We start from the raw sequence: 21,634 nt of genomic DNA, 5'->3' as shown, positions 1-21,634 counted from the left end.
AGGGCTGCACTCCAATTTAATGCGCTTGTGCTTATTTACATTTGAATTTCTATCAGTTAACTGACATCGGTTGATTTATGATATTTCTGACTCGTAGGATCATGTTTCTGTCTGTAATACATTTATAAGGTGAAAACTCAATAATAAAGGATTTATGAGGTTCCAAGAGTATATTTGGCGGCCATTTTAAATTTATGGAAATAAGGCCCTTTTCCCCGCTTTGGGTATGTTTTTGAGGATGATCCCACGAACACAACGGTGCAGGAAACCTTCTGTTGCAATTTTTTCTAGGTCAACTCTTATTTTAACTTGACTACAATGAAAATACAAAAATCAGAGCTGGTGACAATGTCGAGAATAACGATTTAAATAAGAAACTCGAGACTGGATGTCAAATTGTTTTCTGGGGATTTTCCTTTCGTCTATAGTTATCTGAATAATGGTCAATTCCTCCCTGCAGTTTACTATTCATCTATATATGCTGTATAAACTGATTGCTGGTTTGTTTGACACTATAAAGTAAAACCACTATATACAAAATTATTCATGGGGAGATGACAATTATTTATAGAACATGAGTGATCAAATCAAAATAAATGTATTTAATAGAAATTGTAAGGTACAGATCAATTTTCAATAACAATGTCTTTGCAGTATGGTTTCGCATGTCTTTCTTTGAAACAAGACAATACGAAGGTGGTTTAACTTTCAAACACGTGTCTCTTCATGGTATCTGCTTGGACATTTCTCAGCCAGTTCCTGGGGTCTCCATTTTGGAGTAGGTTTAATACTTTGCCTCAACCTCTGAAACCAACAAACCCAGTTTAATTTGAGAATCTCTGGTCCACATGCCATACAAAACATTTATACAATATCCGGATTCATTTCGGATTAATTTTGTTTAGGATCTTAAACCACCAAATGAATATAGTGAATTGTCAAGAATTGATTCTACTGAATATTATATTAGCATTTAAATAGTCTTAGCGTGATGATAAATATCATCTATAGTTAAGGTATCAAAGTTAGAGTACGCATCCTGCCAAAATTCAGCCGCCGTATTTCCTCAAAGCGAGAATTTCATATTTTCTAAGAAAGTCAAAACATAATTATTTCTATGTCTTTTGCTCAATAGGTTGTCAACTCACTATCATACGACCATAGGTATCATTCTCACACTTAAAAATCATTGACCCCGGAAATAATAACACAATTACCTCCCTTGTTTTTCTACCCCCCCCGCCATGGAATAGCTAGCTTCAAACGTTTGAATTTGAAGTTGAAAATGATATTTTTGCCAATTTCTCAACTGACAATAGTGAATTATAGGATTAATAGGATTATTCTTTAAATTAGCTAAGTCTCTAACTCAATATCATCCAAAATCTTCAACATTGAAAACACGATTTATTTGTCAAATTAAATCAACATTGATGTTGTGATCTTACCGGAAAAAGATGGGCTTTTGATATCCAATATTTAAGACAAAATAAACATTTTACCATTGGTACACGAATCGTGTACCATAATGCGCTTCAGCTTCAGTTGTATCAAGAGACTCGAGGGACGAGGCTAGACACATTGCACCAAATCAAACGGCGTATGTAGACTGGAATAACCAGACGCTAGAAATTTGCACTCGCTTGAGACTGCTGGCTTATTTCGCCGAACATAACTGATTTGAAATTGGAGTAAAAACGTAAATCATTGAATGTAAATCAGTTTATATACATTCATACTACAGTATTATATGCGTTGCGACCCACTTTTGTCAATTTCTAGGTCCCAAATGTTAGCGATTTAGCTCCTTTAACAAGGTAGGACTGTTTATAGATACCATCTATTTTAATACATTTTAAAAATATAACTTAAAAATATGAAACTATCGCTTTAAACTCAAACTAGTAGAAATGCCATATGGAATTAAACATAAACATTAAATATTTAATTACAGATTAGCCATGTTTACCTCTTTTATGGAACCTATTTCATTATAAATGGCCTTGATCATGAAAATAGGTACTGGCAGAAAACAAAGTATAGTAAGGCACCAACCAATGGCTGAAGCGTATGTTGGGTATTGATATTTTCCATAAGATGGCGTTTTAAATCCTACACATGAAGAAATTAAAATGGCCTGAATAAGTAGAAGAAAAATAAAATTAATTATAACCATCAAGTTTTTTTAATCAACAATACTGTTTTTCAATCGAAATGGCATTTGGGAACTGGTTAGGCTCCTGTTGATCCATCTACACTAATTATATACATATACAATATAGATAAACACATAGAGAAACATAACCTTTATATACAAATAATTATTTGAAACAAAAAAAAATATTTATCTACCGTAAACACAGAAGTATTTGTGCGTTATCTATATATATATATATATATATATATATATATATGTATGTATAAAATTGACGGTTCGGATAATTATCATTACTTTAAATAAAGTAATATACATATGCTATGTGAACTCCTCGAACGGGTAGTGGATAAGGATACACCGGTACGTGCACTACACTAACTAACTGGGTAGACCATTCAATGGTTTTAAACAACCAGGAGAATTATATTATATGTGTATGAGAAAAAAGAAGCAGTGCGCCCCACCACACTCCCACCCCTCCCCTCCAGTCCCTCATTATCCAGTGTCGGTATAAAACGACAGACTTTATCCTACCGTTCACATGTTATTTGGAAATCAAAACACCCGCTCAGTTTTTGGTAGTTAAAGCATCGAGAATTCAGTTCACCAATGGCTTTTACTCCACGGGGATACTTACAACTAATATGCCAGGTGTAATAATTTTCCAGAGTATCTCAAAGATTACTGGTGGTTTGCGTCCAATCATCATCTCAATATCTTCACCAAACTTATCAGTACCTTATTAGTATAGAAAACAAACGCAGAGATAATATTTGGTTCGATCTAAACTAAATATGAAAAGCAAAAACCTGGTGTTGTTTTCCACTAAAATAATATTACTGCGGAATCTTTCAGGATAGGCCTACTGCATTTTATATTTAGAAACTATGGTAAGTGGGCGACAGCATGATTATTTACATTAAGTGTGTAATGTGGGTGTAAAATAAAGGGCGTACATACCATAAATCCAACCAAATACAACACATTCTATAATACCGAAACAGAAGACACTAAATGCCCCAACATACCAATCAAATATTTGGAATATGTACATCCCAGCCTGAAATTCAAGCCGATATTTTAAATAAACAAATAAACATGTTAATGCTAGAAACTGTAACGAAATGAATTTTATGACTAAGGGTTACAAGTTGTACCACGTGTCCTTCGGGATTATAATAATAATAATAAAAAATCAGTTGACAACGGGGTAATGAATGAACGGTAATAGTTCCAACCGGGCTATATGGTGAGATACAAGACAGGCTAAATCACATCACAAAACAAAATTACTTATATGCATAATAAAACAAATATCACAGATATTTTTAAATCAAAATAGATATCCCACCATGAAATGTTTCCAAATATTTAAAATGTAAAAATGACAATGATATTATGTACAATTAAAATTTATGATCAAAACCTGTATCTTATAAAAAAAATCTAGTATTTTACAATATAAATCCGGTTTGGTAAATAATTGTTGTAATGGCAAACGGTTAAATGCAATCTTACATCTTTGTAACAACGGTAAAGATAAAGGGTAATTTTAGAGAATGTCTTGACATCGAAGTTACTGAATATTATCTTATGTTCTTATTTAATACCAACCTGTGTACAAAACAGAAGTCCGAGCAAAAACATGATAGAACAAATGATTACAGTGCATAATGGACGTCTTCCAGACAACTGTGCAGGGAACGAATCAATGATTACGGACACTGCTAATTCCAGAAAACAAAACTGAAATGATAAATAAATATACCACTGATTAAAGTAATTAATGCATGAATATAAACGAGCCATAATTAGAGTATTAATTAATTTATTAAATAGCTAATATCATTTCAGAAAATAAGCCATACCTGAGTATCGAGACCCACAGATAAAAGCATCAGAAAGAACAAAAAACACCAAAGTTGGGGCACTGGTAACAATGACAAGGCTTGGGGATAAGCGATATAAACTAGTCCAGGTCCTAAAATATAACGAAAAAACATACTGTAATAAAATGTAAGCTAGCCACGGTTGGACACTACATCTATATTCTAACAACTAACAAAAATCTTCAATGACCCCAATTATTATAAATGTTATTATAATATTTCGATTTTCCAGGATATTATCATGTACTGTACACCAACCTTTTTCACTGTGGCTGGTGCAATTAAAAGGAAATGGGCTTTTACTTCTACTGTTCTGCTCTGAATTCCAACTGCCAAGGGATCTTTTACATGCACGCCAATGTGTACGCTGGACCTCGGTTTTTCGTCCCATCCGAACGACTAGACAGCTTTCCTTGCCAGGCCCTCTGTCCTGCACTACTGTCAAGGGGAAACCACGTCGGAGAATTGGTGTAATTAAAGGTAGAATTCTTATAGGAAGGTAAGGACTGCGGGGAAGAATACACAAGTAAACCATATTCTCATTGGTGTTGCATTGGAGATGACATTGTCTTCGTTCAGGTATCAGGTGGCATGCAATGGATTGGAAACCACCGCTAGTGACGACCCAGATAAGAAACCCCAGTTTTCCTCTCTGCCAACTTCATGATACACTTCACTATAAAACCACCTGAACTTGAATTTAAGCATGGTCAACTCTAGGCAGCGGGTGTTCATAAAATGTGAAATTCAATGAAGAGAATAATTTTCATGTCTCTAAAGATGTTTGGGAATCAACAATTTACAAACCCCATGTCAAAAACTATAGCTCCTGTTACACATTAAACAAATAACTTCAAAATGGGGAGAATAATGTTCATGCCTCAAAAGATGTTTAGGTATCAAACAATTTACAAACCCATGTCAAAATACATAGCTTCTGTGAAGCACAGAAAACAAATAACTTCTAAATATTTCACAATTAGACTACAAAAATTCTATTACTTTTGGAGTGTATATGAGGGGAACCTATATGTTGATAATCATCACAATACTATGGAAAACAGTCAACAGATGTTGTATTGGGGTGGAGTAGTCAACAGTATTAGTAATACATTATAAATAATATGCAAAAGAGAACTTATTAGTTTTAAGTTCTAAACGGAAGACAGACAGCAATATAACAAAAGTTATATTTAAAAAAAGAACATACCAGAGGAAACCACTTCCGACACACTGATCCCAACATTCTTCGCCATAAATCCCAATATAGAAAATATGACTAACCCACCAAATATACTCGTTCCTGAACAAATAAGACATACCATAATGGAGTCTCTGAGAAAAAAAAATCAAAACAAAAATATTTTATATTATTAAAAACTTGTTATTGTTTGAATAATAGAAAAAGAATTTGAGCCGTAACTATTACACAACCTCGCCATATACCTGTCCCCCCCAAACTTTAACTTTAAATCTAGCTCACAGTCACACATATATAGTTACACGTTATTTGTGTGGTTAAATATGATTACATGTTCAACTTTGTACGACATGTTTGAAATGATACCTGTAAGCATTGCTCTTGAATTTATTGTAGCTAGACAGAGTGATAATAACTCCCCAACCTGGTCCTAGAGAATAAAATATTTGTAGAGCTGCCTCGATCCATACCTGCATATAGAACATATTAAACTTTTAACATATTATGAAAAACCAATAATAATATTTGATATCGAACCGTCAATATTCAATTTTAAAATTTTCTCGTTATTGTATTGAAATAACTATAGATTATGGTGGCAATCATGTGATGCCAAGTTTAATGATAACTTAAGTCTTGCTTTTAAAGAATGGATCTCATCTTATATTTTCAAGAGAATATAATGATCCTTCTTAGACATATTAATTATTTTAGTCAATCTAAAACAGGTCACTTGTGAATATTTCCAAAATGATAGCTTTGGTAACGTCATGTTATCCATAACTATATGTTCCGCACTGCAAGTAACCAATTTCAATATCTCAAACCAGGCGGTTGTCTTACATGTAAGCGCTTGAATTGCATAATTGCACCATCGAGAGAGAGAAAAAAAATGGGGTTTAACGTCCACTCGATACAAGCTAGGCCATTTCGGGACCAACATATAGTTCAATGTTATTTCAATAATTCGCTTTCGCGTAGGGCTCTTTAACAGAGGGAGCAAACCGGAGTACCCGCGAGGTTTTGCACCATCGAACATCCTGCAATATGTACTCTATACCAGATGAAATAAAAATAAAGTTTTAATACTTACTGATAGCTCTTTCAGCTTATAAAAATCTGGTCTAAGATAAAATATAATACCATCTACAGCACCAGGTAAAGTTACTCCACGAATTAATATGACAACCAGTAAAATATATGGTAACGAGGCAGTTACATAAACAATCTGTTGAATAAGGCATTATAATAATTATATTACTATCGATACCATAAATTGTCATTTGTTCATTGTCCTATATATAAAACGCCATCTTAGGTCTATTACGTATACAGCAATGCAACATGTTTGTTTATAGGGAACGTCAACCCTACTCGATGAAATAGTAAAAATACAAGTAGAATCTATTATGTTTTTTCCAATTCAACTTTGGGTGAAGGTAAACAACTCTGCGTAATTTTCAATTACTTCATTGGTCTTTTGGGTTATATTTTAAATATTTAATTTGAAAAGTATAAGAATGATCAAAACTATTGAAAAAAATATATATAACTAATTTGGATACCTTGCCAACAGAATGTACACCTTTAATAAGACACAAACACACGATGATCCAGGCAACAAGTAAACAAACAACCAAATGCCATTCAATTTTACCAATGTACTCAATTCCTGGAGAAATTCTAAGCGCATTGTACCTGCAATATTTTCAAAAACATTTGAGACACGTTTCTCTGTTGTATATCTCCACTGGGAATATATATCCTATGTATCTAGTAACATTTGTTCTCTCTGAATTTTGTTCTAATGATCTCATCCATTACCTGTCTATTCAACTTTCAATTTTTAACCCACATACCTTAACTTGAAATGCCGTTCCTTAGCTGACTATTAAATGAAATACAATGAAATGGCGTTTAACGTCCTACTATTCATCCCCGTCTGGGCTAATGAAGACGGGCATAGGTCAGTTTGCTATAGGGTTGATTTCGCCCGGAAAGCGGCACTGCAGCCTACTCTTACATCGAATTCTCACTGTCAATGGTTCTGTATGTACACGGGGTCTCGGTTTCTTGTCCATTCAGAACGGAACCCCGGACCTCTTGGTTAGTGAGCCATCGCCTTACTCACTGAGTCACCGTGGCTCCCAGCTGAATAATAAGATAACAGATTAAGCGTTACACACTAAATGTCATTGTAATAAACTAATTATACATACTGCCAAAACTCCTCTCCTGCTGTATGGGCCATTGAAAGATTTGACCAAATCTGGTGTTCATTATTCTCTGCTTCATTGTTAATATATGTGGTGTTCACCATTGTCAGGTTGAACATGACTGATGTATTGTTACTATTAGTCGAGGAAAGGCTTGTACAATATTCAGTATTCCACCACTCACCACATAATGTCCAGGGCAATGTTGATGAAAATGATTTAAATGTATAATACAGGGTCCAAGTAATTACCATAATATAGGAAGTGACACTTAGTGTACATGTTACCGCCATACCATAGCCAACACCTAAAAATCATACACGTCAACATAAATAAATAAATATCTGTAATGACAGGGAAAGAAATATTAACATGGTCATAATTCTGTATGTAAATTGCTAATAATAAGACACAAATATGGAGCTTTATTCGAGTTAGAAAAGAAAAGTAATTAAATTTTAAGAATAACATTAGACTCACCTACTTATCGAAAGAGTAAGGCGTGTTACCCGATTCTTCGTTAAACTTCTTGAAAATCACTAAAGAAGTGTGTAAGAGTCGTAAATTATAATGTAAACGATGAATGGCCGATTTGTCTTAGATAAAATCTATTATGAACACCGATGTGAATGCACAGCCAAATTACATCAATTTCAACGATCTCCTAAATGCTAATACCCCCTTACAAAATTTTGTGCAAATTTTACCTTTAAAGTGATTCTTCGTTAAACTTTTTTGAAATTCACTAAAGAAGTGTGTAAGAGTCCTAAAGCAAGAGTTAAAATAATCATTTATCATTATAGACGCATTACGCAATAGCTAGGCTATATCTACCTATTGCAGGTATTTTTTCTGTCTTCAAATGTTATATACATAATTTTGGCAACTCTCTAGAGCATCGATGCCTGTGATATTGAATGGGTTAGACCATCCGCGTCATATAACTCAATATAAAAAGACTAACAATCGAGACATAATCTATTATCATGGCAATGATACGGGTAATTGACAATCAGCCATATATTGTCAAAACTGCAATCAGAATACAATAGCCTGACGGACAAGTTCAACATATTAATTTTCCATTATCGATTTTTAACTATTATAGTGGTCGACTCATATCTAGATCTGAATTTGTCATTTTCATCATCGAATACTGCACTAAATACAAAACAAATAGAACCATTAATAGCCCGTTCAAGCGCTTAGTTTGTACTAGTTCAAGATCACTGGAGATACGCCAAACCAGTTTAAACATACATTATGCATGAGCTAAATCTGTCTATTGCAGGTCTTTCTTTAGGCCTGAAATGTTATCTAAATTATTCATTAGACATTAATTAACTTAACCAGACTATAATCAACTCTAGATGGCATTGCTAGCCTACGATCTTAAGTGGATTGTTAGACGATTTACTGCATAACTTTCCTTCTCGATTTAACGATTAAATGGATAATCGAGACTATGCTGTTTATCGTACTGACTTTAGTAATGATGACCGAGGCTAGGCATAAATTTCATTCGCTTAGTTCTGGGTTCATAGCGGATCAATTTGGATGAAATTTTCAGCAAATTGCCTTTACGTTATCTAGTTTTTAACTATTATAGTGAGAACTGCCAACTCGTTATCGAATCTCCCATAATGTATCTTTAACTATTTTAACTTCATCAGCTAAAGGTTAGAGTTTACGCATTTTACCAGGAAGGTAGTTTACACGGTGTGTGGCCAAAGCAAGCTGGAGCCGTCGATTTTAAGCCGAACCGTTCACTTGAAGCCCGTTACAGAGCTGGGGTTTTAAACAAAGAAATTATTCAGACGGGTTCCGCGATGGACGGTGGGGAGAACCAAGTAGAGTATTTTAATCGACCTTGCTGCACAAACATTGAATATAATAAAATAAGAGTACCTTTCAATAGGGGACAAACTCCCCAACACTCGATAACGCCTTGACCTGAAAATTGCCCCATACATACTTCAAGGAAATAGAGCGGGACACCACAAAGGAACAAAAACGTGAGATATGGAATCAAAAAAGCACCTGAAATATAAAATTGACACATCAATAGATATATTTGAATAAATCTTAATAATACACGTATTTGTCTGTTATTAAGACTAGAATAAGTTAAATGTAACCCACAAGTATGCCTTGTTAATACCAATGTAAACAGGCGGCCTTATGGTAGCCAGCTCGTTCGTTCGTTTCTGGAGTTTTACGTCCACTTCCACCTAAGGTGATATCGTAGACGGTAGCCAGCTCAGTTCAGAAATGGGTTATTCAAACGCTGTTTGGAAGTTTGGAGGATAAACTAAGCTGTCAGTGGCTATAAACAATGTTTCAAAGTTAGGAAATGATGCAAAAATCAGGTCAGTGAATGAAATCAAAAATGAAGAGTTCAGTGAATGAAGTCAGAAGTCAAAAATGCAGAGCTCAGTGTGATTCACAGACTTTGTTTTCGTGGTACGAACATCATTTGAGCTTGAAAACGATAAGAGAATACACATCGAAACGTCGTGCTATATGTGTATAAACCAGTGATTGTTTTCCATATAAATTGTGTTGTGTTTTTTTTTTATCGTGCTCAATCAATAAATCCCACTCATTCAGAGAGAAAGAGAAATCGGGTTTAACGTCCACTCGACACGAACTAGGTCATTTCGGTACTAACATATGGTTCAATTTTATTTCAATAATTTGCTTGCGCGTAGAGGTCTTTAGCAGGGGGAGGAAACCGGAGGACCAGGAGAAAACTAACCAGGTTGGAAGGCGACCCTACTCCTTGACACATATAACCAGGGAATCGAAACCACGCTAGTTGACTCGGCCTAATGAGACAACGCGCACGCTCTAACCATTTGGCAATCCAACCCCCCACCCCTTATACATACTTTGTGTTTGTGGTACGAACTGGGGAGACTCGAATACTTTTTGTTCGGATTGGTTGTTTTGTGTGCATGCTTTTGAATATACCATGTGATGTAATTTCCTTGGACCAGTCAGAATGTCAATCCAAGTCTGACTATCGCATCAAATTGTTTGCTCATCACAGTACAGGCCATGTTGGTGAGCTAATATATTTTTTTATGGGCCCACTCTTTGCATCATCACCATAAACGTCTCTGGAACTCAAAATAGGCCGGTCTTCCTTAGCCCAGTAGGACGTTACACCCAATTTCATTTCCAAAAATAGACGAAAATTGGTCTAAAAGTAGTTTTGTAATTTCAAATCAATTATGTACTGTGAAATACGCAGATTGTCTAAATACGCTAGGTTTAACTAATTGTTATTCTGTCACTTGTGAATCAGCCTTTTGTAATTACTTCTGCATTATCTTATGTGGTGATTTTCTTTATTATTTACAAATGGTGCGCGTAACCATGAAATTTCCAATATATTTATTTTGCATTATAGTGAGAACTGTCAATTCTTTATCTAAATTTTACTTAATGCTTCTTTAATAGAACCGTCTTAAGTAACTGCCGCCAACAGGTTTATATGGATATATGCACATTTATAATACAATCATAAAGTAATCATGATTACAGCATAATGTAGTAATATGGATGTCGAGATTTGTGCAAAATAAGACATATGCATAATAATAATATGGCCTTGCTTAATTATTCCCCATTGTCAAAATATTAGCTATGGTATGAGTTTATTTGAAACGCAAATTAAATAGTTTATGAAATATTATGATAATAACAATAAAAGGACAAGGATAAATTCTATGTCTAAAAGCACGTGATAGGAATGTTACCATTCCATATTTGGCATGAGTGACCAATCACATGATTAATTACATCATAATTAGCCAATAGAATAATTAATGGCTGTGAGAGAGAGAGAGAGAGAGAGAGAGAGAGAGAGAGAGAGAAATGGGGTTTAACGTCCACTCGACACAAACTAGGTCATTTCGGGACTAACATATGGTCCAATTTTATTTACATAACCGGAGGACCCGGAGAAAACCCACGAGGTTGGAAAGGCGACCCTACTCCTTGCCACGTACAACCGGGGATTCGAAACCACGCCAGTCGACTCAATGACATTAATGGCTGTGAATCTGGGAGTAAATAAATAATAGAATGTGCGCTCTAGGGTCGAGGAAAAAATTCAAAAGAAATGTCAAATTAGAGTCTCAGCCGTTCGGTCACAGAGCAAATGATCTATTAAAAGACCTAAGATTAGATCACTATCAGATTATTGACAGGGTATTTTCGTATCAAGCCCCATGGACTTTTTTTAAATACAAACTATGACATAAGCCTAGGTAACGTTCAGTAAAGTTGTCAAGAAAAAAGAAAATCCACAACACGTTCTAATGCTATCGAGTGAATTCTTGAACGAAAAATGGTCATAGCATGTGAAAATATACACTGACGGGTCTCACGATCCAAACACTACCAAAACTGTGTTAGGTGTGGTCATTCCCGAATTTAATATTAATATATCGAAAAGGCTACCAGACGGATGCTCTACCTATACAGCAGAACTAAGGGCAATATCCACAGCTCTTGGGTGGCTCGTGTCATCCACTGGTCAAAGAGCAGTCATTGTGCCAGACCCCCTTAGCGGCATAAAGTGAATAATACATGACCAAAAAAAAACCCACCTTGACCAGAACTTGTTCAGAATATTCGAGAAAGTGTTTATTCCCTCCGAAACAAAAACAAACCCGTAGAATTTACATGGATACCATCCCATGTTGGCATAGCAAACAATGAGTCAGCATACAAACTGGCTCGCAAAAGACTGAATACTTAAAATATAGCGTTCAGGAATTTAATAGCATCGTCAAAACTAAAATTAAATCAGAATGGAAAATTGAGTTGGCCAGAGCAAATACTTTTAGATTCAATTTAAACAACGATCTGGTTGTAAAAACGGAGATTAATCGCCCATCGCGCAAACTTTGTGGGTTAATTACAAGATTAAGAACTAAGGATTTAATTACCGACCATAAATTTAACCCAGTGAAGTGCGAATGTGGCCACAACTTGGCCGTTAATCATGTCATCATTGCGTGCAATAAATTGGAAAAGAAAAGACTCCCTGTACGAAGTTTAATGGAAAATGCCAAACTTCAATATACCCTCCAAAATGTCTCCCCCCCCTCGGAATATGTCGTATAAAATTTATGAAACTATCTCAAAATTCATAGCAGAATCGGGTATTAACTGTTAAGTTAGTTGCGTTAAAAGAGCACTAGTCAAAGAACGATAAATTAACGTTAAGATAGGGAACTACATATCTAGTTACAAAGAAAGGGACTATTGTTGTGGGACAGTATGCAGCCTGCTGCATGATTTAATATAATAATATGCTAAGGAAAAATGACAAAATAAAGGAATAGGGATAAAATAAAACCAAGTACGAACAATCCAAACCATTAGACAAAATTCGAAGTCCTAAAAAAAAAACGGTATAGGCAAAATAGTGTAATAAGGCAAAATAGTGTAATCAGCATATGGACTGTTCACCGTGTACAAAATACACGACAAACAGTGTTACAACCATTATTAACAATGACAGTGAACATCAATCAATTTAATTTAACCTGTGTTTAAACATTTATTTATCCCTATAAATGGTCCAATTTGTCTTTTGTGTGTGTGTGTTGCTACTTTTTCTTTTCAGGTAACTTTTTATCTGTGGAGAGCCATACACAAGGAAAACTCTAATGGAATGCCTACAACTTTTAAACTTGTAAGTCTTCTTGAACTCTTAATTAATTTTTAACAATATGGAACTTATTGGACGAACACTTGTAATATGTAAATAATCTATGGGTCCAGCTATGTGGTTTTTACTGTAAGCACTTCGCTTTTCCACATAAAGCCAGCGGATTTTTTTTCACCACGGTTTTTTTTCTATCCGCTGTGATGACGCCAAACATCAGTCAGTTGGACCTCCTGTTTTAACTTTATTATGACAAAGGGAGAAGATAACCCGCCCTCTCTTCTCACGACAGCGAGTTTATAAGTGTGCTTTAAGGAACCTTTGGTATTCGAGAACCTGTTTTTTTTTCAATTTGTGTTTTTAACAATTTTCAAGTGTAAATAATTTAATTAAATCAACCTGTCCATAATATCATATTCATTGTATTGGACGTTAAATCTGTAATAAACAACAACAACAACAACTCTAGGTAGACACAATGAAGATTTGAGAGAGGAAACACCATGTAGAAATTCGTTAGGAGAGACCGTTATGATCCAAGTGTATCAACATCTGGGTTGAGGGATAGAAAGAATGGCTTTATTATAATTATGCTCGTATCCTATGTATTGGAGCGTAATATAAAACTGTAATCATGTGAAATAGCTTTATTTAACGTCCGATTCCACCGAGGTGATATCGCAGACAAAAAACTGTAATCAAGAAACTCTTGTATTTGTTGTTCCTGTTAATCATGCTATTCAAGATGCAGCATATTCAATCACAATGTGAAGCTGTCGTTAATGTAGAAATGTTGAATGTCAGAATAAAATTTAAAAAACACAAGTTGAGGTGTTAAAGTAACATTTAAAGATACGTCCTAACCAGTTAAAGAATTACAAATGCAACCAGAGACAATTCTAGACGATCAAGGGCTGTTCCAAAATATGTAGTAAGAAAAGGGTGCATGGGTCATACGCCGGATGTGGCGACCGGTTTGCCAAATGCCCACTTTCTACGTTTGAAAGACGACCCATGGTACTGCAATGATTTAAACAGCAATTACAATTAGATGTAAACAGATAAAGCCTGGTTGCAGATCGCATTTGATGATTTGAAAATTTGTAATCGGTTACAGCTGATTACCATTACTGGTTATGATTACCCCATTCTGTCCTCACTCGAATATTCACTCGACACAAACTAGTTCAATTCGGGACTAACATATAGTTCAATTGTATTTCAAAATTTGGTTTGGACGTACGGGATTGTAGCAGTGGGGGGTATCGGGGAAACGCACAAGATTGGATAGGCAATCCTACTCCTTCTCACGTTAAACTCTCTCTCTCTCTCTCCCAATGGAAATCCTCCTAAACATACACAGTTACGAATTTCAAACCTCCGGCCCATAAAGATTTTTATCAATTGGTGTAAATATTTAAAATTGTAACTATAACTACCTATGTATAAATATGAATTCATATCAATAGTTGGCCTCGTTTAACTTGTTCTATATATTTAGAGCGTAAAGTTTATTATTTTAAATAACAATCTAAATAATTTAATATACATATTCATTCAAGCCAACAACCTCTTTATACTTTCCACTCCATTAACAAAGTATGTAGACACCCAGAACACAATACTCGACAATGTTCAAAAGAATGAATAAACATGTATTTTCTCCATTTAATGAGACCAATTTTTGTTTTAAAAAATAAATATTGTCTGGGTTTATTTTTTCATTGTTATTACAATGATTATTAAGTCGTTTATCGTCTCCTATATTTGTTTGGAATGTTATTCTTACACTGCTTAGATCTTATTAACTACTTGACAGATCGTTCCGAAACTCTTCGATGTTAACGGGAAAAGTGTGTGATTAAGCAAAATGGTCGAATTATAAAATTATAAAATGTAGGGGAAAAAATTAGGAATAACACCGACATTTTAAAATTAATCGGACCGTTTTATTAAAAAAAATCATATCAAACGTACTTATTCATTATTTGTCTAAAATTATAATTATCACAAATTAGGCACTTATTAGTTCCGTTATCGAGAAATGGCCGATGTTAAGCAGTCACTTACTTTTAAGATTTTCGCATGTTATTAAGGCTTTAACAAAATGATAATTCTGCAAAAGTATTAATTACTATTCCAGTACATATTATTATATGATAACAGAATTTAAGAATGCATCCGCGAGAGGACCAGGCAAAATAAAATAAAAATATTGCTAACGCGGGGCTTGGAAGTTTTCAATCAAAATCATGGTATGAGACCCTTTGGTAGTTAAAAGTTTCATGCTGAAGTGATTTCTTTGGTGGTTAGACGTTTCATGCAGAAGTGATTTAGAAGTAATTTCAAAATCAAAGTGAAAAGTCGACAATTTTGATAATAGCCATTAATAATAGCCACAGATTTCAAGTGCAAAAAATATAAGCCATCAAATACACAAGATGGAGTTCAATGATGTTATAGTGGGGTAAATGAAGTTTCATTCTGAACCTGTTTCAGAATTTGACCCCCTATCTTACATGATTAAAATTGAAGGAGGAAATGGGTAAATTTTGAAAATTGTCAGTGTACAATGAATTTCGAGGCTGAATGTATATCCCACCGACTCAAAATCTGACATTAACTACGCCAATTTTCGAGGTTCCGCTCCCCATTTTGCTACTTGGTGGCAAGTATGAATCGCACATTGAGTGTGATGCTTAATTCGTAATCTGCACCAAAAATTGTCGGTCGTAGAGTCCTACTCCTTTTAGAAATGTGAGTTGAAAGAACCTGAAAACCTAAAGATTTTTACTGAATTTATCGTCCGTTTCAGCACGTTAATTTCAAATGGACATATCTCAGTGAGTTTTTGACATAGATAGGTATAATTTCGGAATTGTTACTTTAAGGCCATATACATATATCTTTTATAATTATTTTGGAGGGGGTCATGTTCCCAACTTTCCGAAATTTGGTCTACTTGACATGGAATGACCCAATGCTAGAGCCATAAGACATTATAGAAAGAAGAGATAATCCCAAGAGATAAAACCCATTGCGGTTGTCTATTCTTGAGTTTAGGTAATGACACCAGTCTGTGGATTTTAGGTGATACCACTGAGCTAATATCACCATGGTATTCTGTGCTTAAAGGGGCATTATGGAAGATTAGATAAAGAGCTGTCAGTTTTCATCAAATAGCTATAAACTAGATAATGCAAAGGGAATATGCTGAAAATTTCAGTCAAACTGCTCCACTCTGAACTGAGATATTAGCGATTGAATTTTAGGCATAACCTCGATCATCATTACTTAAGTCGGTACGGTAAAAAATATAGTCTCGATTATCCATTTTTGCATTTAATCATCAATGAGCGTTGAGCAGCAAATCGGATTCAAATCCACTAAAAATCGAACACCAAAAAGGCATCGAGAACTAAGGTCTTTTCATGTTAATAAATGTCTAATTAACAGCTTATATAACAATTCAGACTTTAAAGAATAACCTGCAATAGGCAGATTTATCTCTTGTATAATCTATGTTTAAAAAGATAATAATACAAAAACTGTATCAACTTCATTCATTGTATAATATTTGTGACTTGATTCTTTGTACAATTTATGTGTTATAATCAAATTCGGCCAAAGACTACATAGCAACAAGCATGGTGCTTTTCACTCTCTAATATACATGTTAGATATTCTTGTTTTCGAGGCAACGTATATAATTGCAAATATAACCGTTTGTACAATATCCTATTGTGAAGTACCTATTATAACTGATTTTTAAAAAATGTATGTAGTAACGCGGAGTTCACACCAATAAATGTTCCTGTCGATACACCCTGATCTTCAATAATGTTAAATTTCATTTAATCTTACCATCTTATGAATTATAGCAGATGCCATTCAAATACACTTGGAACTATCCTTTCCTGGATATTCGATATATACAGGGCCTGGCTGGATGGAGCCAGATACCCCCATCTCTTCCTCATGATACCCCCCCCCCCTTCAGGGAAATAGTCCCGCTACACTGCTCTACGACTACAGGGCACAAAAACATTGACAAGACTTTATGTTTTTAATTTTTTTAAAATTTGGTTGAAATTTATACGTTAGAAAGTCGCACATACATAAGAGAAGTGCATTGAGCGCTCAAACATCTTTAAAAAATAAAGACAACAAAAAAAACTCAAACAAAAAAAACAAAACAACAAAAAACAGCGGCTGCCAAGCAGGATACACCCACATTTTGCAAGAGATGGATAGAGAACAAGCTAAAAACAAACGTGATTTTTTGTACAATCAGGGGCAATAATCCAGAAAGTTATGGCCTGAAATGTGCTAATATCAAAAGGGACATAGATCTTTGGGATATAAAGATATGTTTTAAGTTTGATCAAAATCGGATAAAAATTGTGACCTATAGAGGGTCCACAACCTTCGTATTACACACTTCTACACAATTTGCGTACAAAGAGCGGCCATTTTGTCTGGCAGTATCATTTTGATTTTCACGAAATACAAATTCAACCTTCATGATGGTGGAATGGTGATGTATTTAAATTAACGGTTTTTAAAATCGGAAAAAAATTGTGACCTCTAGAGAATCCGCAAGCTAAAAATGCGATTTTTAGAACAATCAGTTCGGGTATCCGCGATTATCAAAAGGAAACAAGAACGTAGTGTGTAATGGTGATATTTGGGTTATAAACATGCATTTAAAGTTTCATCAAAATCAGATGAAAATTGTGACCTTCAGAGGGTCCACAACCCCGATACACAATATTGTGAAACTATTTGCGAACGAGGGGCGGCCATTTTGTCCGTCAGTTTTAGTCCCATTTCTACGAAATTCGAACTCAACCAGCCTTAGTGTGAAACGGTGGTATATTGTAACGTTTTGTTAAATCGGATAAAAATTGGGGTCCACAAGCTAAAAACGCGATTTTTTTGTACAGTCAGGGGCCATAATTCAGGAAGATATGGTCCCATATGCGCGAATACCGAAATGAACCGAGATCGGTGGGTTATAAACATACATTGCAAGTTTAAACCAAATTGGATAAAAATTGTAACCTCTACAGTGTTCACAAGCTAAAAACGTGATTTTTCATACAATCAGGGGCCATAATCCATGAAGTTACAGTCCGATACATGCAATTATCGAAAGGAACGGAGATCGTAGGGTGATAAACCTATATTTCAAGTTTCATTGAAATCGAATTGTGACCTGTAGAGTGTTCACAAAGAATTGTGGACTGACGGACAGGGGTGATGAAAATATACGTCCACATGAAAATGTGGGAGTATAACCAGCGGCTGCCAGGCAGGATACGCCCACATTTTCGAGAGATGGATAGAGAACAAGCTAAGAAGAAAGTGATTTTTCGTACAATCAGGGGCCATAATTCAGGAAGTAACCGTCCGTTATGCGCGAATAGCGAAAGGAACCGAGATCTGTGGGTTATAAATTACATTTCAAGTTTCATCAAAATAGGATTAAAATTGTGACCTCTATAGGGTCCACAACCTTGATATACCATATTTTTACGCTATTTGAGAACGAAGGGCGGCCATTTTGTCTGTCACTTTTGGGCCGATTTTCACGAAATTCGAACTCAGCCGTCCTTAGGGTGTAACGGTGATATAATAATACGTTTTTTTTTTAAATCGGATAAAAAGTATGACCTCTTTAGGGTCCACAAGCTAAAAACGCGATTTTTCGTACAATCTGGGGCCATAATTCAGGAAGTTACGTCCGATATGCGCGAATATCGAAAGGAACCACGAACTTTGGGTTATAAACTTACATTTCAAGTTTCAATAAAATCGGATAAAAATTGTGACCTCTATAGGGTCCACAACCTTGATATACCATATTTTTACGCTATTTGAGAACGAGGGGCGGCCATTTTGTCTGTCAGTTTTAGGCCGATATTCACGAAATTCGAACTCAGCCGTCTTTAGGGTGTAACGGTAATATAATAATACGTTTTTTTAAATCGGATAAAAATTATGACCTCTATAGGGTCCACAAGCTAAAAACGCAATTTTTCGTACAATCAGGGGCCATAATTCAGGAAGTTACGGTCCGATATGTGCGAACATCGACAGGGACAGAGATCTTTGGGTTATAAACTTACATTTCAAGTTTCAACAAAATCGGATAAAAATTGTGACCTCTATAGGGTCCACAACCTTGATATACCATATTTTTAAGCTATTTGAGAACGAGGGGCGGCCATTTTGTCTGTCAGTTTTGGGCCGATTTTCACGAAATTCGAACTCAGCCGTCCTTAGGGTTTAACGGTGATATAATTATGACCTCTATAGGGTCCACAAGCTAAAAACGCGATTTTTCGTACAATCAGGGGCCATAATTCAGGAAGTTACGTTCCGATATGCGTGAATATCGAAAGGAACCGAGATCGTTGGGTTATAATCATACATTTCAAGTTTAAACTAAATCGGATAAAAATTGTGACCTCTACAGTGTTCACAAGCTAAAAACGTGATTTTTCGTACAATCAGGGGCCATAATCCATGAAGTTACAGTCCGATACATGCCAATATCGAAAGGAACCGAGATCTTAGGGTGATAAACCTATATTTCAAGTTTCATTGAAATCGGATAAAAATTGTGAGGGTCCACAACCTTCGTATTACACACTTCTACACAATTTGCGTACAAAGAGCGGCCATTTTGTCGGGCAGTATCATTTCGATTTTCCCGAAATTCGAATTCAACCTTCATTAAGGTGGAATGGTGAAATATTTAAACGGTTTTTAAAATCGGAAAAAAACCCAAATGTGACCTCTAGAGAATCCACAAGCTAAAAATGCCATTTTCGAACAATCAGGGGCCATAATCCAGGAAGTTAAGTTCCGGTATCCGCGATTATCAAATGGATCCAAGATCTTAGTGTGTAATGGTGATATATTGACACATTTTCACGAAATTCAAACTCAACCAAAATTACGGTATAACAGTGATATATTTGAACGTTTCTTTTTTAAATCGGATAATAATTGTGACATCGTACAATCATACCACATTTTTACGCTATTTGAGAACGAGGGTGTAACGGTGATATACTAAAACGGTTTTTTAAATCGGATAAAAATTATGACCTCTATACCGAAAGCAGCCGAGATCTTTTGGAGAGTGTAGAGTGTCCACAAACAAATTGTGGACGGGCGGACATGAAAATTTGGGCGTATAAAAATTTCTTCATTGGAATCTATTATTCTCAATTTTCTCAGTCATGAACTGGAGGATGAGCCTGATATTTTATATATGTGTGTGTTCGAGTACTATAACCAAATCTAAAGATGCAGCCTTAGCACCTTCTGTCTGGTGCTGTCGCGAACGCATTCTTAATAATCTTGAAAATAAGACTAGAATTATAAATAAAGTAGATATTTTAAAATAACTACCACAACGTTTAAGGGGTAACGGCATAGTTTCTATTAATATTATTAATCTGAACATATTCCATAGACTTACCCCCACCATTTCGATTACAGATGTACGGAAAACGCCAGAGATTACCCAGGCCAACACAACATCCGATCAAAGAAAAAATAAACTCCAGATGGCTGCCCCAATGCCCTCTTTCGGTTTTAGTTGATTTGCTGTCCAATAATGTGTTTTTCTGTTCTGCATCCAATTCTGTGTTCGTCTTTAAGTCTTCTTTCTCCATACTAACCTATCGAAGTTGTTTAAAGTTAATATAAAATCCAAAAAACTAAACAGGATTGGATCTGAAATTGAGCTTTGAATTATGAGTGTTTGATTTTACTTGAAGCAATATGTTAGAATTCAACTTCCTCTGTCATTGTCACTGTTTAATTTGAGAACCAGTTTTCTATGTAGTTTTAATAGAAATTGTAATAAAAGGCTGTGATCGCTGCAAAACCTATAAAAACGTGGAAAATTACATAAATAATGTGCAGGTAGATAACGCATGAGAGCACAATACTATACGTCATGGAAATATACTAGTGGAAGTTGTGCTCATTATTATAATAGCGATGGGCGGGAATGTTGCATTTTCCATTTCACTGCATAACCGAATCAAAGTCATATTTTAAATAGGAATTTTTAGTTACAGCGATGGCCAAGTTTAATCTCGGTATATAGCCACACCCTCCGTGTCCAGGGCACAATCGTCTCTGTTCAGTACAAATTATTGTACGAGTTCAAAACTGAATAAATTGTTTGGTTCCAATACACCAGAACTTGCTGAACTTGTATTACTGCACTCCAAAATCCTTTGCCAAAGTGTCTGTAAAATTATATTTGTAGAATTACTCACAATTTATTGTGATAACGAATCCCCAATAAAACCTAGTGTCCAGTCCAGGCGTCTCGTTACGTCTTCCACACTTTTAAATAGCGTGTGTTCTCCATATTCCTAAAGCAATGGCCCGAGGGGGGTTGGATGGCTGAATGGTTAGCACGTGCGTGCTGTATTATAAAGTCTGTCATTGAGT

General features: G+C 35.2%; 1 protein-coding gene across 2 annotated transcripts; it reads right to left on the bottom strand.

Annotated features, from left to right (window-relative positions):
- Positions 1–582: 582 nt before the first annotated feature.
- On the bottom strand, positions 583–21,033 carry LOC126815005 (sodium- and chloride-dependent glycine transporter 1). 2 transcript variants are annotated; one of them, XM_050540514.2, is made up of 13 exons: positions 20,646–21,029; positions 9,373–9,504; positions 7,468–7,771; positions 6,814–6,946; positions 6,342–6,476; positions 5,615–5,718; positions 5,258–5,382; positions 4,027–4,139; positions 3,773–3,904; positions 3,119–3,218; positions 2,796–2,896; positions 1,970–2,137; positions 583–804 (listed from the first exon to the last, which is right to left on the bottom strand). In XM_050540514.2, the coding sequence occupies exons 1-13, from the start codon at positions 20,839–20,841 to the stop codon at positions 709–711; spliced, it is 1,839 nt and encodes a 612-aa protein (XP_050396471.1). In that variant the 5' UTR covers positions 20,842–21,029; the 3' UTR covers positions 583–708. The 2 variants fall into 2 exon arrangements, with proteins under 2 accessions (XP_050396471.1, XP_050396472.1); XM_050540515.2 differs by lacking the exons at positions 583–804; positions 1,970–2,137; positions 2,796–2,896 and having other exon boundaries at positions 5,258–5,350; positions 20,646–21,033.
- Between the last annotated feature and the right edge of the window lie 601 nt (positions 21,034–21,634).

The sequence above is a fragment of the Patella vulgata genome, chromosome 3, assembly GCF_932274485.2.
Source record: "Patella vulgata chromosome 3, xgPatVulg1.2, whole genome shotgun sequence".
Taxonomy (NCBI): Eukaryota; Metazoa; Mollusca; class Gastropoda; family Patellidae; genus Patella; species Patella vulgata.
Note: the sequence above shows the minus strand (reverse complement) of the source record. Positions and strands in the feature narration are given on the sequence as shown.